The 23,915-nt window shown below is 59.5% G+C and overlaps 3 protein-coding genes and 1 long non-coding RNA gene across 19 annotated transcripts in view; 2 read left to right on the top strand and 2 right to left on the bottom strand.

The window, feature by feature from the left end:
- Positions 1-4,540: 4,540 nt before the first annotated feature.
- LOC134526402 (la-related protein 6-like) lies at positions 4,541-6,832 on the top strand. The gene is made up of 3 exons (XM_063358250.1): positions 4,541-4,707; positions 4,998-5,208; positions 5,773-6,832. The coding sequence occupies exons 1-3, from the start codon at positions 4,541-4,543 to the stop codon at positions 6,778-6,780; spliced, it is 1,386 nt and encodes a 461-aa protein (XP_063214320.1). The 3' UTR covers positions 6,781-6,832.
- A 1,153-nt stretch (positions 6,833-7,985) lies between these two features.
- LOC134526485 (uncharacterized) lies at positions 7,986-10,826 on the bottom strand. Its single transcript, XM_063358406.1, has 3 exons — positions 9,974-10,826; positions 8,377-9,849; positions 7,986-7,999 (listed from the first exon to the last, which is right to left on the bottom strand). The coding sequence occupies exons 1-3, from the start codon at positions 10,089-10,091 to the stop codon at positions 7,986-7,988; spliced, it is 1,605 nt and encodes a 534-aa protein (XP_063214476.1). The 5' UTR covers positions 10,092-10,826.
- A 228-nt stretch (positions 10,827-11,054) lies between these two features.
- LOC134526386 (tRNA-dihydrouridine(47) synthase [NAD(P)(+)]-like) lies at positions 11,055-19,393 on the bottom strand. Of its 3 annotated transcripts, none has more exons than XM_063358216.1 (13): positions 19,338-19,393; positions 18,485-18,797; positions 17,583-18,161; positions 16,867-16,908; positions 16,616-16,768; positions 16,403-16,519; positions 15,952-16,017; positions 15,754-15,864; positions 15,032-15,128; positions 14,397-14,472; positions 13,905-14,093; positions 13,692-13,820; positions 11,055-11,745 (listed from the first exon to the last, which is right to left on the bottom strand). In XM_063358216.1, exons 1-13 carry the CDS (start codon positions 19,376-19,378, stop codon positions 11,673-11,675), a joined length of 1,986 nt encoding a protein of 661 aa, XP_063214286.1. In that variant the 5' UTR covers positions 19,379-19,393; the 3' UTR covers positions 11,055-11,672. The 3 variants fall into 3 exon arrangements, with proteins under 3 accessions (XP_063214286.1, XP_063214288.1, XP_063214287.1); XM_063358218.1 differs by having other exon boundaries at positions 17,583-18,005; XM_063358217.1 differs by lacking the exon at positions 15,754-15,864.
- Positions 19,394-21,196: 1,803 nt separating this feature from the next.
- LOC134526403 (uncharacterized) overlaps positions 21,197-23,915 on the top strand; it is a 38,773-nt gene continuing 36,054 nt past the window's right edge. For all 14 annotated transcript variants that reach the window (XR_010073968.1, XR_010073962.1, XR_010073964.1 and 11 more), the window contains exon 1: positions 21,197-21,335. This is a non-coding gene — a long non-coding RNA (uncharacterized LOC134526403). The remainder of the gene's footprint in view (positions 21,336-23,915) is intronic.

The following is a 23,915-nucleotide window of genomic DNA, read 5'->3' as shown; positions in this document are numbered from 1 at the left end:
CTCAGGCCTGTACAATAATTGTTGTGGTCCCGCTTCTTCTTTTAATCGCTGAAAGGAGACGTCAGGCACATGCTGCAGCTTTGCAGGGAGATGCGGGAGCTGCGCAGGGCGGTCTAATTAAAGCAATTTTGGCCGAGGACCCGGTGTCTGCGGGGAGGCAGAGTCACCGTGAAGCGGTGGCTGGTTCGTAGGGATAACGTGCCCATCACACCGGAGTTCACGGAGGGGAGAAGAGGCTGAAAGATCAGGCTGCTGCTAAGCACGGAGCTGCAAGAAGCATATTCTAATTACGCTTCCAGACTAATTGTGGAGGATGGGAGCAGTGAGACGGGGATGTGACGAGGGACCGATCATTCCTGCTGTGACCCCTCGGGAAGGGGGAGGCTTGGCCTCAGCCTCTCTCCCTCCGCGTCCTTCTCGCTCCCTTCACTCCCCCTCTGGATTACGCCCAGTCCTGCGGGGATGGGGGGTCAGGCGGAGCCTCCTCCTTCGGACGCTGTGTCTCGGGGCTGGAAGAAGGGGGTTATTCCCCCCTGGGGAGCTGAGCAGTCCCCCCGGCCCCGAGCACACCGGGCTGGAAGTGGAAAGCAAAGCACAGATTGAAAAACACACGCATGCAGAGATTCCGGCTGCGGGGCTCGGCCGATGGGAGCCCAGCGAGGGACGGGGAAGCCGGGGTGCCCACACCCCCCTGCTGCCTACACCCCCCCTGCTGCCCGCACCCCCCTGCTGCCCGCACCCCGCCTGCTGCCTGCACCCCCCATTGCTGCCTGCATCCCCCTGCTGCCCGCACCCCCCCTGCTGCCTACACCCCCCCTGCTGCTCGCACCCCCCTGCTGCCTACAACCCCCCACTGCTGCCCGCACCCCCCACTGCTGCCCGCACCCCCCCTGCTGCCTACACCCCGCCTGCTGCCTGCACCCCCCACTGCTGCCCGCACCCCCCTGCTGCCCGCACCCTTCTGCTGCCCGCACTCCCTGCCGCCCGCACCCCCCTGCTGCCTACATCCCCCCCGCTGCCTACACCCCCCCTGCCGCCCGCACCCCCCTGCTGCCCGTATCCCCTGCTGCCTGAACAGCCCCCGCTGCCCGCACCCCCCTCCGCTGCCCGCATCCTCCTGCTGCCCGCACCCCCTCTGCTGCCTGCACCCCCCCGCCTGCCCGCACCCCCTCCTGCCTGCACCCCCCTGCTGCCCACCCCCCCCTGCCGCCCGCACCCCACCTGCCGCCCGCACCCCGTCTGCTGCCTACAGCCCCTCCTGCTACCCGCAAACCCCCCTGCTGCCCTCACCCCCCCCCGTTGCCCGCACCCCCCGGCTGCCCGCCTCCCCGCTGCTGCCCGCCCCCCCCCGCTCCCCCGGGACCGGCGGCACCGCGCGGGGGCAGAGGGTGGTTCGCAGCAGCAGCATCGACGCGCGCGATTCCAGTTGAGGGAGAAGTTGCGGGGTTGAGGGGGGGGTGGGGGGGGTGTCAGCCCCGCGGCGTCCCGGCGGGCAGTGGGTCTACCTCCCACCCAAACCCCGGTGAGGTGTGTCCTCGTTGTCACCCGCCACCAAGTGCCACCCCTCTCGGGGACGGCGGCTGTTGCCAGCTCCCCCCCTCCCCGCGCAGCCCTTGGCCCCCTCCCTCCTCCCAGGACTTTCCCACCCGCCATCTCACCCCCCCGCAGCTCCCGACCAGCAGAGAAAGCCGGGAGGTGGCAGAGGAGTGACACCAAGTGCGACAACCCCCAGGGAAACCAGGGGAGTGTGACATCCCGGGCGCCGTTTGGCATCGCTGGTCCCTGTGACTCGTCCCAGAAGGTCAGTGGTTCCCAGTGACAGGACGAGGGGCAACGGGCACAAGTTGGAACATAGGAAGTTCCGATCGAATGCACGGAAAAACTTCTTTACGGTGAGGGTGACAGAGCCCTGGAACAGGCTCCCAGGGAGGGTGTGGAGTCCCTTCTCTGGAGACTTTCAAGACCCGCCTGGATGCAGCCCTGGGGGATGTGCTCTGGGCAATCCTGCTCTAGCAGGGGAGTTGGACTAGATGATCTCTGGATGTCCCTTCCAACTCTGAAGTTTCGGTGATTCTGTGATTCTGTGAGCTCCAGCCGGACGGTGCGACACAGCGGGGACCCACCGGCAGCGGCTGTGTCCGGCCGGGGCAGGGGGCTGGGGCAGGGGAGGCCGCAGAGCTGCCGCCGGGGACCAGCCTGCCCGTCCGGGAGCTGCTGCCAGACTGGTGACAGTTTTGAGAGCTCGGGGTGATGCGTCACCAGCCCTTGGCCGGTCCTTGTCACCGCAGGGCACAGCAACATCAGCTCAACCCCGTGCCCGGATGGAGGGGCTGAGGGGCAGCCGGGTCAGGCCCCCGGCATCCCCCCCTGCAGGCACAGCCCTGGTTCCCGACTGCCTCCGCAGCCCCCTGTGCCCTGGCATCGCCCCCCACCCAGCAGAGCCACCCCCACCTGCCCTGTATCCCCCCCGCTGCTGCTCCACCAGCCCTGTCCCCATCTCCACATTGTCCCTCCCGCTGCTGCCCAATGTGGGGCTCAAGTAACGGGGGTGAGTTTCCTTCCAGACCTCCTTCCGGATGCGGGGAAGGCGGTGGACGTTGTCTGTCTGGACTTTGGCAAGGCCTTTGACACCGTCCCCCACAGCATTCTCCTGGAGAAGCTGGGGAATCGTGGCAGAGACAAGGGTACTCTTCGCTGGGTCAAAAACTGGCTGGATGGCCGTGCCCTTGGCGTGCTCTTGGCGGCCGGTCACCAGTGGTGTCCCTCAGGGCTCAGTTTTGGGGCCGGTTTTGTTTAATATCTTTATCGATGATCTGGATGAGGGGATTGAGTGCACCCTCAGTAAGTTTGCAGATGACACCAAACTGGGTGGGAGAGTTGATCTGCTTGAGGGTAGGAAGGCTCTACAGAGGGACCTGGACAGGCTGGATCCATGGGCCAAGGCCAGCTGTGTGAGGTTTAATAAGGCCAAGTGCCGGGTCCTGCATTTCGGTCACAACAACCCCAAGCAGCGCTACAGGCTTGGGGCAGAGTGGCTGGAAAGCTGCCCAGCAGAACAGGACCTGGGGGTGCTGGTGGAGCCAGCTTGACATGAGCCAGCAGTGTGCCCAGGTGGCCAAGAAGGCCAACAGCATTCTGGCTTGTGTCAGGAGCAGTGTGGCCAGCAGCAGCAGGGAAGTGCTGGTGCCTCTGTGCTCGGCGCTGGTGAGGCCTCACCTCGAGTGCTGTGTTCAGTTCTGGGCCCCTCTGTACAAGAGGGACATTGAGGTGCTGGAGCGTGTCCAGAGGAGAGCGACCAGGCTGGGGAGGGGTCTGGAGACCAGGGCATGTGAGGAGAGGCTGAGGGAGCTGGGCATGTTCAGCTTGGAGAAGAGGAGGCCGAGGGGAGACCTCCTTGCCCTCTACAACTCCCTGGAAGGAGGGTGCAGAGAGGTGGGTGTTGGGCTCTTCTCCCAGGTGAATAGTGACAGGACCAGAGGAAATGGTCTGAAGCTGCGGCAGGGGAGGTTTAGATTAGATATCAGGAAGAATGACTTTACTGACAGAGTGGTCAGGCACTGAACAGCCTGCCCAGGGAGGGGGTTGAGTCACCGTCCCTAGAGGTGTTTAAGAAACGTCTAGATGTGGCACTTCAGGGCACGCTCTAGTGGCACAGATTGGAGGGGTTGGGTTTTATTTTGGTGTGTGCATGGTTGGACTCGATGATCTCAAAGGTCCTTTCCAACCATGAAGATTCTATGATTCCCCATCTCGTACTGAAGCTATGGGACCACCCTGCCCCACAGCGTCACCCCCTCCCTGGGGTTCACCCCATCCTTGGGGCTCTTCTCCTCCCTCTCATTGGGGTGGGGGGCGTTTCTGCAGGAAGAAGGACGTCCATCGGTCACTCGGGCAGCACCAGGAGCCCAGGCAGTGCCCTGGATCGAGCCGTCCCTCCACCTCTGCGTGACTGTTACCGTCCCTGCGTGAGGCAGAGAAACTGAGGCACCGACCGAGATGCCTCATGGCAGCAGTTCACTGCCCTGTCGGGTACCGCTGGGTACCAGCATCGCTGGGTACCGGTACCGCTGCCTCTGCCCCCACTCTGCCCGCCCGGCCGGGCTCCGCAGCCCCGGCAGGAGGATCCCGGCTCAGCTGGGGCTGTTTAACCTGCAGACAGGTTCCACCTGGTGGGTCTTGGTGGGGGTGGATCCGTAACCACCCACTGGGGCTCTTGCTGGGAGGCTGCTCTTATAAACCAGCAGCCTGCTTGCCCTGGAGAACTTTTTCTTTCTTTCTTTTCCTTCCTTTTCCCTTTGTCTTTTAGGAGCCTTACTTTGGCAGTGGGGAGGGCGGGGGCCTCCAGGTCTCTAGGATGTAGTGCCAGGATTTTCTTCCCCCTCCCAGCGCTGCCCAGCAGGTAAGGGCACAGCAACGAGCTGCCTGCGCTCCCCGTCCCTGGGCTTGGGGGCTGCAGCCCAGAGCAGGGCTCTGCCCCAGGGGCTGGCTGGAGGCAGGAAGCCTCCCAGCGGTGTCCTTCTCCTGTCCCAGATGAAGGACAATGTCATCACGGAGCTCTGGGGTGGCTCGGGGGCTCGGTTCCCAGCCCAGCTGCAGCACCTCTCTGCCGGTGCAAAGGAATTCCTTCCCAGCTCCACATCTCCGTCTGCCACGGAGCAGCTCGCTCGCCCTGCTCAGCCAGGAGGACTTCTTCCAGAGCTTCAATGGGTACGTGGCCGCTGGGATGTGCCTAAGGGCTGAGCCCTGGTCTTGCCTTGTGTTTGTCCCCAAGGGAACGTGTCCCTTGTCTGGGATGGGTTTAAGTTCATGGTCTAGCACCGGTGCTCCCAGCACGGGGGGGTTTGTAGGGTGCAGGCTGGTGTTGCTCCCCCGCAGACAGGACGAAGCCGTGGGTCTCCCCGGTGTCTCTGCCACTTGCACCACTGCAGCTGGCGCTGGGCAGTGCTGCTCATCCCAAAGGCCACCAACTCACGCCTGCGTCCCTGCTGCTCTGCCAGGAGACTCTGCAACACGAACGATGTTTTGAGGGCTGATCTGTTGGACCGCAACTACTCCATCCCCGACCCCCAGCTGGTCCGGAGGATTGTGTCCCAGGTGGAGTTCTACCTCTCTGACGAGAACCTGGCCAAGGATGCTTTCCTTCTGAAACACGTCCAGAAGAACAAGATGGGCTTTGTGAGCATCAAACTGCTGACGTCCTTCAAGAAGGTAGGCAGCCCATGGCGCCGGCCAGCCCGGGTGGGAAGTGGCCTTTGTGTGGAGGATGTTTGGGTGTCTGGGTGTGCTCTGGGTGTCTCTGGTGGGGTGTCCAGGGAGGTCCAGCCTCTTCCCAGGCTGTGTCCCACTGAAGCACCGGTGGAAAGCGCCACTGAAGCTGGGCTCTGCTCTCTGCCCCCGATGGGGAGCTGCTGCAGCTCCCCAGCCAGGGAGGGTGGCTGGGGAAGTGGTGGAGAGTCCTCAAACCACCCCCAGGGCTGGATTTACCTCTTCAGCCCGCGGCTTCCCTGGGCTGCTTTGGGAGAGACCATCCCTTAACCAAAAACCTGCAGGGAAGCGCTGGTTGTGCGATGTCTGGGGAAGCTGTAGCTTGTTGCCCCGGTCCAGGGGGCACCGGGGACCTTCTGCAACCCCCAGAGATGCTCACATGAAAGGGTGATGCTGCCTTGCCATGACTTCAGGTTGATGGTGTTGCAGCCCACCTGGAGGATGGATTTAGGGTGGTCCCTGCCTGGAGAAACTCATGGGGATGCAGTGACCCCCTCTCTCCCGCAGGTTAAATACCTGACGCGTGACTGGCGGCTCACGCTCTATGCCCTGAAGTTCTCGGAGCTGCTGGAGGTGAACGAGGAAGGCACCAAAGTCAGGCGGCGGGTCCCCATCCCCGATTCCCTGCTAAGCATCCCCCCCAGCAAAATGCTGCTGGCCTGGGAGCTGCTGCCGCCGGGGCAGGATGTGCTGCCGCCGCTCCAGAAGAACTTCCTCGAGACCATCACCAGGATGTTCAGCCCCTTTGGCGCCATCGCCTCCATCCGCATCCTGCGGCCGGGCCGCAAGCTGCCCTCAGATGTGCGGAAATACACCTCGCGCTTCCCCGAGCTGCTGAGCAAGTGCTGCGCGCTGGTGGAGTACGAGAGCCTGGAGAGCGCCCGCAGGGCCTTCGAGGGCCTCGGCCGCCAGAGCCGCCTGGGCGGCGAGAGCATCAGGGTGGTCCGGCTCTGCGGGAAGGGCTCCAAGAAGAAACCCGGGGCTGAGAGGGAGGCGGCGGAGGAGCTGGTAGACCAGCTGGGTTGGAAGGCGCAGGCAGCAGCGGTGGCATTCCCCTACGGCATCGGGGACTCCGTGCTCTGCAGCTCCCCGGAGTCGGATGGTGCCCTGGCATTGCCATCCCTCTTCCTGAACAAGGATCCCTTGGCACCCACCTGGCCCAGCAGCGACTTCAAGCCCGGCGACTTCGGCAACACCTTCACCACATCGCTCCTCACCAACAAAGCCTTCCCTCCGCTCGGGACAGGCTTGAGCATCGGCAGCTGCTATGGCCTCCCCTCCAGCGCCGAGAGCCCCCGCGGCAGCGGCTGGGGCAGCAGGGAGGGTCTTTGGGCACCCTGGCCCAGCAACCCCCCTCCTGATGCCAAACCTCCTCCTGGTAATCCTCTGGCAGAGAAGAGGGTGCCTGAGCACCTCGCCATGCGGGACGGGGTGCTTCGCCTGCCCCACGGCCCCGACGGCACCAAGGGCTTCCCCAGCAGCTTTGGGAGAGGAGAGCTTGTCCTGCGGCACTGACACTCCTGTACGTTTGGGTTTGGGTTTTTTTTTTTTTTTCTTTTCTTCCCTTTTCCGCCTTCTCTGGCGCAGAGCAGCTCCCCGCGGCCCCCGGGAGCTGCGGGCAGTGGCGGTGCAGCTGCTGCAGGGGACGGGAGTTTTGGGTGCAGGAGGGTGCTCGGGGCGGGGGATTGGGAGGCCGGACGCGGAGCAGCAGCGGTGCCAGGAGCTGCGCCGGGCCCTGCCGAGGCCAAGGGGACTGCGCCCGCCCGGGGCCCGCAGCGGCGCCCCCCGATGCTGGGGGTGCCCTGACGGGGACCGGGGACCTCCCCCCACACCTTCTGCGCGCCGGACCCGCAGAGGGGCTGCCGCTGCCCGAAGGCGCCCTTGGCTGCGTTGGCCCCGGGCTGTGGAGCTGGGAGGGGGAATGGGCAATAAAGAGCTGGGGTTTTCAGGCACTTTTGGCCCCCGCCGTCATTTCTTTGTTTATTTCTTTCCTTATTTCCCCCCCCGGCTGGTGTCGGGGCTGGCCAAGGCGCAGGCAGAGAAGGGGAGGAGGGTCCCTGCCTGGCCGGCAGCTCCCCCCTGGCCGTTGTGGGGGTGATTTGGGGTGATTGGGCAGCGCAGGGAGGCAAAGCCGGGCTGCGGAGCCGCGGACGGGGGTGACTGTCCTGAGGCTTTGGGGGCTTTGCCCCGAGGCCTGTCCCCGCGGGAGGGGACGCTGGCCGGGGTCCAGCCGAAGGCCTGGCAGCCCTTGTGGTCGTGTGTGTCCGTCCCCTCCCGCTCCCCAAGGTCCGTCCTTGTCCCGGGGGCTCCGTGCTGCTTTCTGCGTGGGGCCGTGTCCGTGGGTCCGGCGGGGACCCGTCTGTCCTGGCTGCCCCTGGGGAAGGGGACAGGGGAGTCCCCCCCCCGCCACTGCCACCCCGCTGGCCGTGACTCGGCCCTGGGGGGGGGGGCTCGGTGCCCTTCGGGGTCCTGTGTGGGGCTGTGGCACCTGGTGGGGGCCGATTCCCGCTGCCCCCCGCGCTCCCTCCCCTCCCAGACAGGCACGGAGCGGGGCTGGAGAAACAACTTTTAATGGAAAAACATGAGAGAAAAGGCCCTATCGAAGCTACTCTAATCCCCCCTCCCCTAAACACATCCCTCCCCCCAACTACACTGCCCACCGCAACCTCTAATGGAAAAAGAGAAAAGGTCCTATCAAAGCTACTCTAACCCCCCCTCCCTCAAATGCCCCCCTCTCCCATAAACCCACCCCCCCATCTCTCAAAATACACTACCCCCCCTTTAAATAGACCTGCCTCCCCTAAACACACCCACCTCCCCAAACACACTGCCCGCTACGACTTTTAATGGAAAAACAGGAGAGAAAAGGCCCTATCGAAGCTACTCTAACCCCCCCTCCCCTAAACGTGTCCCTCTCCCCACCCCCCCAAACACACCACCCCCCCAGATACAGTCCCCTCCCTTAAATCTGCCCCCCCACCCCCTTCCCCTAAATACAACCCTCCCCCCACCCCCCAAATGCCCCCCCTCCCGTGCCCCTTCATCTCCGTCTCCTCGCTGGGGGGCGTCTCTTCCCCCCCGCCACCCCCGGCCTGTCCCCCAGAGCCCTGCGCTTCCTGGGTGGCAGCGATGGAGAGTTCGTCCAGCGCTTCGTCCCCCGCTTCATCCCCTGCTTTGTCCCCTGCTTCTCAGCCATGGTGGGCTGGGCTGGCGGCAGCTCCCTCCCCGTGTCCCCGCACGACTCCTGGGACTTCGTCCTGGAGAAGATGTCTTCCAGGACGACGACGGCCTTCCGGGTCACCTCCACACCAAAGTCGTTGACAGGCACCTCCTGGGGCACTGCAAGGTGGCCGGCTGTGTCCCCGAGGGCTTGGCTGTTGGGGACAGCAGAGGGGCTCCTGGGGACATCGCTCTCAAGGTAGCCGGCCGCGTCCCTGAGTGCTTGGCTGTTGGGGACAGCAGAGGAGCTGCTGGGGATGTCGCCCTCTGTCCCGTAGAGGAATTCTTCTAGGATGCGGGCACCCTCCAGGAGCTCCTCCATGCTGTAATCCAGCATTAGCAGGTCCTCGGGCAGCGAGAGGGAGTCGATGTCGCAGAGGGGGGCGGCTTCGCCGGTGCCACCGGGGTCACAGTCCAAGAGGCTCAGGGCCTCCTTGAGGGACACCTCATGGGGCACGGCAAGGTGGCCGGCCGCATCCCCGAGGGCTTGGCTGTGGGGGACGTCGCTCTCCCAGGAGTTGTCGCTGCTCGAGGAGGTGTCATTCTTTAGGGAGATGGTGTCGTAGTCTGTGATGTCCTGCTCTGAGTAGGTGATGTTCTTCGGGGAGAAGGTGAGCTCTGGGAAGACGTCGCTCTCGGAGGAGATGTCGCTCCTGGGAGAGATGTTGCTCTCTGGGGAGCTGATGGTGCTCGAGGAGATGTCGCTGCCCAGGGGTGTCTGCGCGGGGGAGGCCCTGCTGGAGCTGTTGGTCTCTGAGGACCATTCCTTGGTGTTCTCCAAGGCAGGGATGGATGTTGGCAACTCAGTGGGTGCTGGGGCCACTGCTCTCCCCTCTCTGATGGTGCCACCGGGGTCCCCAGGTGTGGTGATGGTGGTGTCGGGGTCCTGGGAGACCTCCACCGTGTCCAAGGAGGAAAAGAATAGCCAGAGGGGCTCTTGGAGGAGCGTGTCCTCGGTGACATCAATGTTGGCATCCAGGTGGCCAGGAGCTTCGTTGTGGGGGGCAGCAGCAGGGCTGGGGGGGAAGTAGGTGCCCGTGGGGACGCAGCTGGCAGGGGGTGCCCCCGTGGAGGTGGCCTCGAGGTGCTGGCGTCCAGGGATGGAGTTGAACAGCAGCGGGGGGGCTGCGGGCACCGCTGTGCCCTGGTGGCCGTATGCTGGGTGCTGTGTCAGTTGGGGCGGTGTTGGTTGTCCCTGGGGGGTGCCAGGGGCTGCCCAGGCCGGGAGGGTCCCCCAGCCCCCGGGGCCCCACAGGGCAGCGCCTGACGGAGCAGCAGCGTCGTGGCCGAGGGTGGCGGTGGCCGGCGCAGGCACGTTGGTGACGGTCCAGTTGATGTTGAAGCCGCATGGGGCCCTGTGCAGCCCTGTGTGGGTGGGAGGGAGCCGTGCTGGGCCGGGGGCACCCTCCGGGGCACCCTCCGAGCCACCCCCCATGGCCATCAGGGCACTGATGGTGTCAGGGTGGCAGAGGGGACAGGGGTGCCATACCTGGTGGTGGGGCCTGTGGGGCCGCCCGCACTGGGGGTGCCCAGGCTGCAGGGAATGGCTGCTGCTGCCCGGGCAGTGGGAACAGGGTGGCTGCGCCTGGAAGAGAGACAGGAGCCATGGCCGGCGGTCACCTCCTGGGCTCTTGTCCCCGAGAGGTGGCCCCAAGTATTGTGGAAATTCTCAGGAACTGGGATTCACTGGGCAGGCGAGGGCAGGGACACTCAGCCGGGCTTGCTGAGCCCCCGTGCCAGAATTGCCGGGGGGGGAACAGGGGAGGTGGGGTGGTGAAGGTGACCGTGGAGAGGGGAGGGGGAGGCTGAAGGTGCCCAGGGTTCTTGAACACCAATGGTGTCGGGGTGGCAGAGGGGACAGGGGTGCCATACCTGGTGGCGGGGCCTGTGGGGCCGCCCCCACTGGGGGTGCCCAGGCCGTGGGGAAGAGCAGCTGCTGCCCGGTCGATGGGAACAGGGTGGCTGCGCCTGGAAGAGAGACAGGAGCCATGGTCACCTCCTGCGCTCTTGGCCCCGAGAGCGTCCCCGGGCTGCGGGTCGGGGTCGGTCCCTGCCTTGGGGGTAGAAGGTTTGCGGGAGCATTAAAGCCTGATGGCTCTGGGGCGCCGGGGGAGCACGGGGGCCGCGCAGTGGGAGCCACCAAGGTGGCAGCGCCATGGTCAGTCCCCTCAGTCTCTCCGCTGCTAAGGACTCTTTGGCGTCTCCAGGATGGAATGTTGGGGCTCCCTGTGCTCCGCCCCCTCCCAACGGCCCCCCCAACAGCCCCCCCAGCTCCTGCTGGGGAGGGAAGGGGCTCGGGGGGGCTGGGTGTCCCCGGCTCCTACCGGGGGCTCTGTGTGCAAGTGCTTTTTGCTTTCAACAGTATTTTTCAGGGGGCAAAAGGACCAAGTTGGTTCAGCCGAGCTTTGTGGGGACGAAGCTGCACCCGCAGCCTCCTTGTGCCACTCGGCAAATGCCTCTGTGACTGTCGCCTGTGCTGCGCTGCCTGGAGTGACGCAGAGACAGGAACAAGGACCTGGAGGGTGCGAGGGAAGGTCACGCAGCATCCCTCGGTGGCACGCTCCCCTGCCCAGCCCTCCCTCAAATCCTGCTCTCGGGTCTTTTAGTCTCCTCATTGGGAAACAAGCAGCTCTGGGTCCCCCTCGGAGGGGGCTGTAGTTCCCCTGGGTGCGTGACACCGGGAGGAGACGGTACCCACCGCTGCATGCTCCCAGAAAAGGCCGGGATTCTGCACAACATCCCATGACGAGATGCTGGGTCTCTTTGTGCTCTGCAGGACCCCAGGGACTGGGTTAGTTCATCCCCTCCTGGCACTGGGGAGGATTTGGCACTACCAAGGACACCCCGGTAGGAACAGAGGCCTCTCGCTCCCGCTACGTGAACAGCGTGTGGCGTGGGGGAGCCGGGACAACTGCCGTGAGCTGGAGGCCAGAGATCCCTCCTGGCCTGTGTCCTGTTCATTAAACAGATTGCTCTCTGTTAGCGAGGCACCTCTGGCTGCAAGATCGCGTGAGACCATCTGCTGTGTAACTTGTGGCAGGGACCGATGCTGGGGGCGTGAAGGCAACTTCTGAAAACGTAAAACTTTTATTTCATTTCAGAGCGCAGCTGAACAACCCCGTTCCTCGACACGCATCGTCCTAACGCCTCCTCTTGACCCAACGCCACGGGAAAGGGCCTCCTCAGCCCTATCTGTAGGAATTTGCCTTGTGTTTAGGCAGGAAGGTGAAGTTGGTAGGTACGGCTCCCAGCAGCAGCTCACTAGAAGAAAGAAAAGAACAAAAACAAAGCAAAAAATAAACAAAGGAGAGGTTTGTGTCCAGTACAATAGAGCCACCGGTACCCTGTTGTATGGCCCTGTGGCTCTACAGCGAAGGTGATGGCAGTCAGATGTGTCAAACCAAGCCTCTACCCTCCCGAAAATTTAGGGCTGCTGCACAAAACCGCCTCCGGTGCTGAGCTTTAACCTGCCCCTGTCATGATATAATGACAGCCTGCGGAGGCATAATTTAGCCCTGACCTGAAGACGCCTGCTTTAAGGTTAAAAAGTCCTCCCAGCTAAACTTTATCCAACAGCAGCAATGAAAAAATGAACTTGTCTGGTATTAATTTGGGTTCCTCTCATTAAGGAAGCCATGCAGGATCCCAGCCCGGAGGGTCCATCCTTGCTTTATCCGCTGCAAGGTTTAATTGGTTTCATGGCACCGGATCCCAACAAGGATTTAAAATGATCCGGTTGCTAACAGACCTGGTTGCTTTAACCCTGAACCCCAGCACTGGAGGGACGCAGCCTCCCGACAAGGGCAATGCCCCTATTGCTGGGCAGTCACCCAGAATCGGTGCCAAAACGGGTTCTGAAGTTTGGTGACCTGAAGACCAGCCTCACCCCTGGCAATGCCCTGCCGAGAGTCAGCAGGAGCCACTGAAAAGCTCCTCCCCACCTCTCGCCGTGCCTGTGCAGAGCCAAAACCCTGCCAGTGCCAGAAAGCATTAAGGGCAGATCCTAAAATGATGGAAGCCAGTTCCATTGGGATCAGATCTGTCCTTGCTTAAGACTTCAGCTATTTCACCCTCTGGAACACACATTGTATTTTCAGTGCAGAGCCATTTTCTTTACAGTCAAGGAGGCTTAACTTATTTCCTGGAGGCTGCTTCAACGCAGCATCACGACAACTTTCCGTAAGACATGTCAGAGAGAGAGTAGCCCAGCAGGGCACAGAACGGCACAGCAGGAGCCTGGATCTACAGCCCAAAAGCAGAAATGGAGTGTGCTCAGAGAACCCGGCTCCTGGTTAGCGTCTCCTTCAAATGAGAGTTAAGGAATAAACCTAAATTGCTTTGAAATGTTGAGTTCTTACGGCTATAAATGGCTGTTACCTGGCACTGTAAAGACCACAGGTTACAAAGCTTCGTGCAGCCTAATGCGGGCAGGTTCCGCTGGAAAAACGACATTTAAGAATCCGGATCCCACTCGATGTACTGGTAACGTGGTTTCAGGCAGCTGTTGCCAGCACTGACCAAAGGGATGAGGACTGGCAAAACCAGAGAAGGCCGTAGCCATGCTCTATTTCTGCTAGTCTCTGTTTCCGTGAGACGGGAAATAGCAGCTGGCTGCTCCAGCTCTCCTTTTAGCTGCCTTTGAGCTTGCGAAGTCATTTCAAGGCAGTGCCTGAGGACTCGTAGGTGGGGAGAAAAACAGTTCCCTGCACTGTGTTGCGTGAACTCAGAAATCGGGTAATGAAAAATGGGGAAAACGCTCATCTCTCCTAACCTGGGGATGGGCACCGCGTCCTGCTTGGCATCTGCACGGGCCCGGCAGGGTGGGACTGTGCGGGCAGAGCCCGGAGGGACGTGATGCTGAAAGCCTGAGACATCCCAGCGCTGCGCTCTCCTCTGTTGCTCCCTACGACTGTCCTGGGATGAAGAGCGTGTCATGAGAGAGGTCAGCTCGTCTCGCTTTGCAGCGGGCACGGGACGACCTGCTGAAGCAGATACAGGGACCGAGCCAGCTCTTTGTGGCAGCTTCAAGCTCAGTTAAAACCTCAAAGTGAAGCCCTGGTTAACCCTCGCTGCTTCCTCACAACCTCTCTAACCGATGGGAAAGCGTCATCACCCTCTCTCTGGAGGCTGCACGCAGGCACAGGGACTTTGTGGGGCTCTGCGACGTCCCTTCCTAGCAATTTAAATGAAATTCTGTGCTTTATTACCTTATTCTAATCCAGTCGTCCACGTTTTGGCTCGCCATCAGTGTCTCCAGATAGTCTCTCCCCACGTAGTAAGGCGGCCGCTCGTTAATTTTCTGAGGTAGGTGTTCTAATAAGCCAACTGGAATATACCTGCAATGGAACGCAACGGCGCTGTGTGCTATTGTTCAAGTGACACAGGCTTGCTGGGGTAAAGCTCCTCTCGGCTCCTCTCACCTGCACAGGAACGAGAGCCATTCCAGCAGGAACTTCCTGGTCTTCTCCACTCCCTGAGTATCCGACCCCCAGTGCTCAAGGCCATAGTTGGTGAAGTCTTTGAGGATATCAAATCTCTCGCTGGAGGAGATATCCCAGTGCCTCTGCTCCTTAATTTCAGTGAAAAGCCACGGTTTGATGAGTGCCCCCCTGGAGACAAAAAGAAACGTGCTTTGTTATTCCCGTGACTGATGCTTCTGAAGACGCCAACTCATTTAAGAGACCTTCCAGCACTTATTTGCCAGCCAACGCTGCTCTAATTTCCTTTTCCAATTTCAATAGGAAGCTGCTGTTAGTTCCCCCAGACGCAAACTGATTTTACCAAGTTTTAAAGAGTAGTTTCGCAAGGAGGAAACTTCTCGTGTGTTGGGTTTGTTTAGGTCTTTTTTTAAATTCCTTTTTTCCTCTTGCACCAATAGAGCTCAGAAGCAAAGGGGAAACACAGGCACTTGCCTTGCAATCATAATTCCCGACACACCCATCTGCATGGCCCGATCAGCATCTTCGTAAGACAAAATATCACCGTTTCCTGTCCGGAAGGAAGGGAGAAGGCAGAGGTCAAAGCGCTACACGAGGACAAGTCACAATGAGTTAATGCAGGCATGGGATAAAACTCAAAATGGACACAGGGTCCAAAGGCCAGAGTGTCCAAAGAGGCTCCGGGGCTCACGTTTGGAGGCTCCCAGGGATGTTTCGGATTAATGTTCCCTTACGAGGAAAAGGAGAGGTTTCTCCTCTCTTCTGCTCCACTCCCAACTCCTACCCGGCAGGTTCAGCTGGGGCTGTCAGTGCCGCGGTGCCCAAGGGAGAAAGCACCCGCTAAAAACCAAGGGGTTTGTGTCCTGCCTGTCCCTTCCCTCCTGCTCCGCTCAGTGCTGTCCCGCCTGGCCCCCAGCACACGGGCAGAGCTGGGCTGCGCAAGAGCTGCTGGTAATTCACTCCATCGTACCACCACCAGCAATACGGATCCTCCAACCTTTCCCCCAGGTTAAATGTCCGTGGGAGCCTGGTTTTTAATTTTTTAAAGTTTTTTCGAATGAAACATGTGGCACTTTCAGTCCACGTGACCAAAGAACAGAAATACCCACCAAAAAGGGGCATGGGGCTTGCGATTTTCGCACATTCTGCTATGTAGTCCCAGTCAGCACCCCTCGTGTACCGCTGCTCCCTGGATCGGCCGTGAAGCTGGAGAAGAAAGTCACAGAGAGACCTCAGCGAACGCCCCGGAGGAGGCAGGGCAGAAGGGGAGCACCGGAGGAACGTGCTCCAGCAAAGGCAACACCACCAGGTAAAGGATCCCTTTGGATGTACAGCCCGGCCAGTGGCTAACAGACCAGGCTGCAGAGGTGGCCAGCAGAGCCGAGAAAGGGCTGGATGCTTTCTGAGTAATGTGTTGGCTATTTGCAAGCCAGAGCAAGAAATGACTGTCCCAAGTGAAAGCGAATATTCACTGTGGGCAGGAACAACTCATCCCCATGCAAATGAGACGGTCCCATCGCTTCCCCAGCCCTGCTGTAACAAGGCTCATTTGGCCGAAGTTTCTGTTCCTGAGCACTGCAGGAACCATCTCCCTTTGTAACGGAGACAAGGCTCAGGAGCACCTCAGAAAATGCTCTCTGCATCTGAATTTGTCTCCATTATTAGCAGAAAGCACTAAAAGGCAGTACGCAGCTGGGCAAAGGTGTTTGAAAGAGCTGCTCAGCTGTGGGGAAGGGCAAGGTCACCCCCACATCGTGCTCTGGGCTGACAGGCAAGCGGAGTTCCCCGGGCACCACCCACCAAGCTCACGCCACAGCAAGGATCCCTGTACCGTGACCATGGACGCTCCCCACTCCCGGATCTTGGGGATTATTTTATGAGCCACATTAATCTTTTCTTGCACCCCCGTCCGTATCTTCACAGTCAGTGGGACGTCCAGCACCTGCAGACATGGGAGAGGGAGGCCAGGCTGAGGCAGGAGTCGGCCCCATCAGCTCATCCCCTGCTGCCGGCAGGTGCTCCAACTCACCGAGTTCATCCCTCGGACGATCTGTTCAAACTTGTTGGACCGAGTCATCAGAGCACAGCCTCCTCCCTGGGAGACAAAAAGGGGCAGAGTCAGGACTTTCTGCCTCCTTGCACAGTGAAGAGCCTCCTTGGAGCTGCTCAACAGCAGCCCTCTCGCTGCTCAGGGAATGCAGGTAGGACTCAGAGCACCTCAAGATTTGGAGAAAAGGGACCCTTCAACAAAAAAACCCACAGCCCTTTTCCCTTCCAACTTCTGCCTGCTGCCAGTGAGACACAGCTCACCATTCCCTGCTCCTTGTACAGCTTATTTGCCTTCTCGCTGAGGTCTAGTGCCCAGAAATGAACCGGGAGCTCTGGATCAGACTGGCAGGAGCAGATCGGGTAACAGGAGATGAGGCAAAAGACAAGCATCTATTGAATGAGGGAAAATGCGCTGCAGAACGTCTTCTTACCTTCTTGTAGACCAGGTCAATGGGACACCCGACATTGATGTCCACAAAGTCCACTTCAATTGTCTGGTTCAGGAGCTCTGCGCATTTGGTCATCGTGTCTGGAAACGCTCCCTCCAGCTACCAGAGGGGGACAGGTTGCATGAATTCAAGCAGCAGCTTTTCTCCTCAGAAGCGAGTTATCATTTCTTTGGTTCTCAAGATGATAGCACCCACCTGCACCCCAAAAATATCTTCGGTGTGATGCCGTTTGAGGAGAGCCCACTCGGAGGACTGGCCCTGAAGCAGGTTTGTGCACACAGCCATCTCTCCACAGGTGACGTCTGCCCCAAAGCGCTTGCATATCCTTCGGAAAGGGAGGTTACCGCACTGACAGAGACAGCAGAGAGATGGTTTGTCAGGAGATTTGCTCTGTTCCAGATGTGGCAATGGCAAATTTGGACAAAAGGAGAGAATTATCCACCTACCGTGGTCAGCGGAGCCAAGTAGAGCTTGCCTTGGATTTCCAACTGGAAAACAAGAAGGATGGAGGAGCATGTTAGGAGAGCTGAAGCAGCAGTGGTTAAACAGAAGGATATTCCAGGTAGCAATTGTAGCACTTGCCTTGGCTAAATGTCAGTGGGAAACCCAGGAAATCACTGGTTTTTCTTTGAGAACCCCAACTATTCCAAGAGAATGTATCACTTGGAGAAAAGAACCAGAAACTTGAACCGCTCCGTTTGTTTTCACTGCTCAGCTTGGAGAAAACTCAAAGCAGTTACAGATATAGAGGGATGCAAGACTGGCTAAAGGATGCAAGGACGGAGGTGACGAGGAGAGGAAGGAGGCAATGCTCTCACCCCAGGAGAGCACTGTGCAGTACTCACAAACCAACCAGCCCCAGACTAAGCTCTCCTTGCAGATCATTTCCACCTTCATGACAACTGAGCCCCTGCTCTCCTTCCCGTGCAAGGGGCGGCAGCTTCTCTTGGTTCTCACCCCTCCAAGGACACCACCACAGCCCCAGGAGCTCACCGTCCCGCATCCTTCCCCTCTCCTGACAGTAACACGGTCCCCAGGCAGCTCTGTCCCCTGTCTGCCTCTCACCCAGCAAACAGGTCTCTTCTGCCTTCCCAAGCACAATCTCAACCACTCGGCAGGGACACGAGAGACGGCAGCCCTCAGCCAAACTCTCCCTGCTCACCTTCTTCTTCTCACATGACCGCAGCTTTATAACATCTTCATCTGTCAGCGGGCCCACCGTTTTCATGGAGGAAGCCTCCTCACCGGCGGTGGGACTCTGCAAGGCGTCTGGTTTGGGATCTTCCCCCTGCTCCGGTAGCGCAGGACATTCAGGACCGTCTCCCAGCCCCTCCTGGGCTGTTGTGCAGTTGGACACCTCTTGCTCCTCTGTGGAACGCTCCGTGGCTTTGCCTCCCTTCCCACCATCCCCGTGGGGCTTGCCCAGACCACGGAGGTACTCGTCAGCCTTCCTGAAGCTAAACTTCCTCTTGCGCAGCTGGTGCTGGAGCTCCTTGGAAAGGTTGTTCCTCACCAGCGACTTTCCTTCCCACTGCTTGGCCAGGTCCGTGTTGACGATGTTCTGGTAGCCATCCCCGAGGTGGGCCTGGGCAAAGCGGCAAGTGATGCCGTAAATGCACTTGCCGAAGGTTTCGAAGAGCACACAGCTGCGCCCCAGGTCAGCCGGCTTCGTGGCCATGTACTCGCCGATGTCGTGAAGGAAGCGGCACCGTGGGCCAAAGTAGCACTTCTCCACACACCCCTTGAAACAATAAAGAGGAGGTTAAAACCTCTGCCCTCCGCTCGCCTGCCCGGGCACGGCTGTGCCCTCCAGCACAAGCGAGATGAGCCTGTGTCTGCCCCGGCCCAGAGAGGAGCCAGAACTACTCCAAGCACCCACCACTCCCCGGGTGATGTTGGGTGCCCCACAAAACGCTCCCAGGAAGCCGACTGCTGTAACGTGCCGCAGAAGGACAGTCACATACCCACTTGAGGGGACATTTTAGCACTACCGCTTCAGGGAAGCTGACACTTTACTTCTCCCGCTCAGCTCATGCGGCATGTAGCAGGGCCCGTGCACCCTACCTGCGTTACCGACGGGCACAGCCTGCTCTGCTCGTAGTGCTTGGGCTTCATACACGGCCTGCTCTTGTTCTGCCCCCGGGCCCGCTTCCGCTCCGCGGGCTCCTTCTCCGCTGCTCCCACATCCTCTCGGCTTTCCCCGTCCTGACCGAGGTCCTCTGACTTCACCCGTTTGGCGGGGGGCTCGCTCTGGCAGCTGCCGACCTCCTCCTCCTCCTTGACCTTCTCTTCCTCCTCCTCCTCCTCCTCACCCCCGCCGCTGGGCTCGCCCCGGGCCCGCAGGTAGGCATGGAACTGCTCCTTGGAGGTGAGGAACCTGCGGAGACACCGCACCCCTGTCACCCCAGCCATGGGGGGAGCGGTGTGACAGGGCCATGGGGGACAGGGGGCTGCTGGGGGGACAGCGGGGCTGGGCATGTACTGGGGGGGTAATGGAGAGGCTTGGCATGTACCGGGAGAGCGTTATGGAAAGGCCATACATGTACCTGGGGGGTTATGGGGGTTACTGCATGTACTGGGGAGGTTATGGAGGGGCCTGGCATGTACCAGGAGCTATGGGGGGTCTGGGCATGTACTGGGGGGGGATTGTGAGGGGGCCTGGCACATACTGGGGCATTATGGGGGAGCCAGGCATGTACCGGGGGGTGGTTATGGGGGCCTGGCACGTACTGGGGCGGTTACGGGGGCTTCAGGCACATACTGGGGGGTTACTGGGGGGGCCAGGCACGTACCCGGGGGGTTATGGGGGGTCTGGGCACGTACCGGGAGGTTATGGGGGGGGCAGGTAAGTACCGGGAGACCGGCGGGGCAGGGTCAGGGCCGGGTGGGACAAGGGCCGCCCTGGGCCCACACTCACCGGGCGCGGACCGGCGCCACCCCGGACGCCGCCGCCGCCATGCTGCCGCACGCGGGGATGACGCCGGGGGCCGGGCGGGCCACGTGACGGGGGCGCGTCTGTGCGGGGCGGGTATAAAAGGCCCGGCGGCGGCCAGGCCGCCTCAGAGCGGCGGCGGGGCCGGGGTCTGTGTGTGCCCGAGCGTTGTGTGTGTCTGGACCGGGGGCGGCGGCCGGCCGGGGTGTGCGAGGGGCCGCTGAGGGCCGTGTCCGTCCGGCTGCGGGAGGCTCTGAGCGCTCTGCGGGGGAGCAGGGCCTGTGGGCTGGGGGCGGCCCTCAGGAAGGGCCTGGCCGTGGGGGCAGGACCCCCGGGGGAGGGGCTGTCCGTGTGGGGAGGGGCGGCCGGTGTGTGGGCCTTGCACCGGGGAGAGGTGTCGTCCCGTTTTGGGGCACCTCCTGGGTGCTGACCTGTGAGGCGTTCGGGATGAGCAGCAGCTGCTGTGCCGGGGGAGCAGGGCTCATCCTGGCTCGAGGGACAGAACACCCCCCCTAGAGGCCCCCATCTGGTGACCTCTGAGGGGTTCTGGGCTTTGGGGCTTTGGCTCTTCTGCCTCCTGCTGGCTGTCAGCTGGAGAAGGTGGAGCTCTCTGCAGACATGCAGGGCGCTTGCTGTGGTCTTTTTTAATGTGGGGTTTTCTTAAGCAATAAATGCAAGGCCTGGTTGCTCAGGGCTCAGCCGTCTCCCGTTGCACAGAGGTGTAAATCTGCTTGAAGCCGTCCCGTGGGCAGAATTCTGTTGTGGCTGCTCCGGCAACAGGGTTTTCCACATTACCCCTTGGAAGGATTTTCAAGCTCAGCCCAGCTGAGGTGTGAGAGGGCTTTGTGTTTTGGCTGCTGGTGCCCCATGGGAGGAACTGTTTTTTGCTCCTCCTTTGGTGCAGGCCGTTGTGCCTTCTTCCTGCTGTGGGCAGGCTGCAGGATGGATGGAGGAGCCGTGGGACAAAGCCCCCTTGTCTCTGGGGGCTGGGGTCGTTCTCTGGCATGGGCTGTAGCCAACACAAAACTCACTGCAGATGTTTGGTGCTACCACACGTTCCTGGTGGGTGTATTAAGGAGGCTGTGCTGCTAATGCAGCGAGCAAGGGCTGGTGCCCATGAGAGTGCAAAGTCTGCCCTTGTGTTTGGTGTGTGGGTGGGAGTTCAGACTGAAAGACAGAGTGATGTGACAAGTGTGGGGTGTTTGGTGTGAGATGGCACTTGCTGACCTCTCTTTCCTCCCCTATAGCTGCCACATCTTCCCCATGTGTTTGGGACCCTGGTTACAGCCTTTCCTGGTCCACAGTCATAGAATCACAGAATGGTTTGGGTGGGAAGGGACCTTAAAGGTCATCTTGTTCCAACCCCCCTGCCCTGGGCAGGTACACCTCCCACTAGACCAGGTCCCTGCATGCCAAAAACAGCCAGTGCCTTGCCTGTGATCCTCTTGGCCTGTGATGGGTGTGCATGGGCCTTGAGCAAGAAAGATCTTCTAGCAAAATCTCATTGATGTGTCATGGGGTGTTGTGTTCGGAGCTCTCGTGGATGAGGTTTCCTGTCCAGCTCAGACTCGCATCCCTTCCTTTGCAGTTATGCTCCATCATCTGCACAGCCTTGTTGTTTGACTCATGCTTGGCCTGGACAAGAGGGTGAGAAATAGCTGTGAAGTCCAAATGAAGAAAGACCTGTGCCCCGTCTTCTTTCCTGTCCCCTGCCCTGAATCCAAGGGCTTTGCCAGGCCCTTTTATCTAAAGTAGAAATTGCCTCTTTGTTTCCATGCATACAGGGAAGTAGGCTGGAGCGCAGTTTCAGCCCTACGTTGTAGCGTGGGTACCAACAAGGGGAGGCAGATGGTAACTTGTGGTTTTGTCTTTAGGGGCTGCGAGAAGCTGGTGAAGAGCAGCTGTGCTTGTGGTGTTGGGGAATTAAAACAGCATGAGTTTGTTCATGGGCACGTAAGAGTCGTGTGTGCACGTGGGCCAGAGGTAAGACTGCATGTGGAGCTTTAATTTCACTGTTTTCCTGTTTTGTGCTGCCGTAGTGCAGTTTGCTGCAGCTGCTCCATCAGAAATGCCTTTTGGGAGGAGCTGGGAGCCCCGTAGAGTGCTTTTGCCATTGCCAAGGGTGGGCAGGTTGCATGATCAAGCCAGGCTGTTGTGAGAAGAGCTTTTGGCTGATTGGGTATTAATTAGTTTTGGAGTGAAATATGAGGAATGCAAAATACTATTTTAAGCTTCAGCTTGGCTGAGAGAAGGAAGGAAGGAAATGAGGCCCTGGGGATTAATGAAATGATTTCACTGATGTTTTTGTGGGGCAATAAGCCTGGAGTCAGAGTGCTTTTGACTCACTGTACTCAGCTGAGGTCACAGACTTTTGCATCTAATCCCTTCCTAGGGCACTGGCTGGGTGGTTTTATGAGGCTGAGCCTCGGGCAGGCTTCCCAACAGACCCTGGCGAAGGGTCTGAGTGGAGCACAAAGCCCCTGGGATTGCCAGCTCTGCCACAGCTTCTTGGGTGCGGAATGAGAGCCAGCTGCAGTGTGTGTGTGTTGTGTCCCCACAGCTGCTCCTGCCCGATGTGATGGGGCTGAGCCACACAGCTCAGCAGCTTGATGTTCAGCTGTGGTGGCTAAAGGATGTATACAAAGAAAACTGGCAATCTGTGAGGCATGGAGAGGTGCTGCTCTTGTTTGGCTGCTTTAGTTCTTACACCCCTTGTCGTAATCGGGTCATACCAAGGTTGGAAGCGGGGCCAGGGGAGTGAGGAGCTGTGAATCCTGTGTTGGGGCTGCCGGAGCTGGATGGCTTTCATGGGCGAGTATAGTGCTTGGGTCGCCAGAGCTGTCGCCTCAACATCCTTCAGCAGCACTAAAGCAGCTTTGAAGAAAACCAATACCCAAGAACTTGCTGGGAAAGGCCAAGTCAGGAAAAAAGGGAAGGTTGATTGCAGGAAAGTGTGATACATATACAGGGAGAACTAAGTCAGAAAAAGTTCAGCTGCTTCGATGTCCAAGTTAAACAAAGCACATGTATTAATGAAAATACCCCTTCCACGGGCTCCTGCACAAAAGTCGGATGTGTCAAGCCCCTGGTTCTGGCTACTACACCCAGGCGTTAGCTGAAAAATGAGGTTCTGTAGCAGCCCAAGAGGTCACCTCTGCAGCTGCAGCGGAGTGAGAGCAGGGATAGAAATCTGGGCTGGTCACATTTGTTTGGATGCCTTTCATAGCAGTGCAGTAGTGTTCTGACAATCTTTGCTGGTTAATCATGTAAATAGGCAAAAGGCACAGAGGGCAGGTGTGAGATTTGCCGCTGATGTATGGGCAGGGTAGCTGGAGTTGGAAGTGAACCATCGGGTCCTATCCATCTTCTGGTCAAAGCAAAATCCATTCCTCTTGTCTATTGTCTACTCTCTTATCCGGTCTTGTTTTTAAAGCCCAGTGCAACAGAGCTTCCAGCCTTCTGCAAAGGAGACTATTCCCATTGCTCATAAATCTACTATCAGGAAGCTGTTTCCAAGATTAAAGCTTAAATATTTCCCCTCTCCAGTTTCATGCCCCAGCTCCCAATTCCCTCCCTGCTATAATCACCAGGTTTTGGTTTCCTACCAGCAGCTGGCGCTTGATGTGGACACATGCTGGGGTCTCCATACCCCACACCAAGACCCCAGAAGCCACCGTGCCACGTCTGTCCCAAGAAGATCTGTGGTGGGACGCTCTGGAAATGGGGTGTGCTCCTCAAATGCTTGTAAATGGCTCAGCCAGGCTTTGGGCAGGCAATTGTATAATGGCGTTTAGAAAAATATCCCTTGCCGTATTTCCCTCTTGGCTAGTTTAAGAGCTGCTCAGAGCGCTGACTTAGCGTTTGGCCCATGGATGGAGTAGTTAAAGGTCATTATCTGGGCAAGGCTTGTGTGGTTTTTGGGACAAACTGTCAGTGCACTGGAAGTGGACTGGAGTTCAGGGTCTGCTGTGGATATCGTACCACCTATGGCAGGAATGGTTGTTCCTGAAACTGCAATAATAAACCATGGTGGTGAGCCCTTGGATCTGCAAAATCTACATGGTGTGCGGGCAGGGGTTTCTAACGGAGGAGTGAGCAAGGGAAGGAAACACACAGGATGTCTGGGAGCAAGGGAGCAGTGTAAGATCCCAAGTCTCTTGGCTGTGGCACTCAGCCCTTCATTAGTAAAGCTTGGAGAAGACCCCAATTCTTTTCATCAGACCCTAAAATAAGATGAAGCCAAGGCACCAGTCACGGGAGAGGCTGATTTCTTGGCAGAGGCAGCTCTGTGTGATGGAAGAGGCAGGATGTAGCTTTCCCCAGCGCCCCTGGGCACGGAAGCAGGGGAGGGTCCCAGTTGTCCCATTCTGGGAGCTCTGGGGGGCTTTTCACACCAGCCTTTCATGTCCCTCCCAGCCTTCACTGCCCTTGACCCTGCCATTCCCAGAGCCATTTTGGGGCAGCTCCTTGAGTTGGTAGGGGGAGAGGCTCCTGTGAGCAGCCCTTCTCTTCTAACCTCTCCTGTCACCTGAAGTCACCCCATCACTTCTCCCTGCAAGCTGG

The sequence above is a fragment of the Chroicocephalus ridibundus genome, chromosome 22 (genome assembly GCF_963924245.1).
Source record: "Chroicocephalus ridibundus chromosome 22, bChrRid1.1, whole genome shotgun sequence".
NCBI classification, from domain to species: Eukaryota; Metazoa; Chordata; class Aves; order Charadriiformes; family Laridae; genus Chroicocephalus; species Chroicocephalus ridibundus.
The sequence above is the reverse complement of the archived record's forward strand: the minus strand, read 5'-3'. Positions and strand labels throughout refer to the sequence as shown.

Bases quoted from the DNA above. Each gene is read 5' to 3' on its own strand.
- LOC134526402 (XM_063358250.1), top strand. From the start codon at position 4,541: ATGTCATCACGGAGCTCTGGGGTGGCTCGGGGGCTCGGTTCCCAGCCC. The intron at 4,708-4,997 runs GTACGTGGCCGC...CTGCTCTGCCAG, and splicing joins TTCTTCCAGAGCTTCAATGG to GAGACTCTGCAACACGAACG. The intron at 5,209-5,772 runs GTAGGCAGCCCA...TCTCTCCCGCAG, and splicing joins TGCTGACGTCCTTCAAGAAG to GTTAAATACCTGACGCGTGA.
- LOC134526386 (XM_063358216.1), bottom strand. From the start codon at position 19,378: ATGGCGGCGGCGGCGTCCGGGGTGGCGCCGGTCCGCGCCCG. The intron at 16,520-16,615 runs GTGGGTGCTATC...CCCCTCTGGTAG, and splicing joins AAGATATTTTTGGGGTGCAG to CTGGAGGGAGCGTTTCCAGA. The intron at 15,129-15,753 runs GTACAGGGATCC...TTTCTTCTCCAG, and splicing joins GGGGAGCGTCCATGGTCACG to CTTCACGGCCGATCCAGGGA.
- LOC134526485 (XM_063358406.1), bottom strand. From the start codon at position 10,091: ATGGCTCCTGTCTCTCTTCCAGGCGCAGCCACCCTGTTCCCACTGCCC. The intron at 9,850-9,973 runs GTATGGCACCCC...CCACCCACACAG, and splicing joins CCCACAGGCCCCACCACCAG to GGCTGCACAGGGCCCCATGC.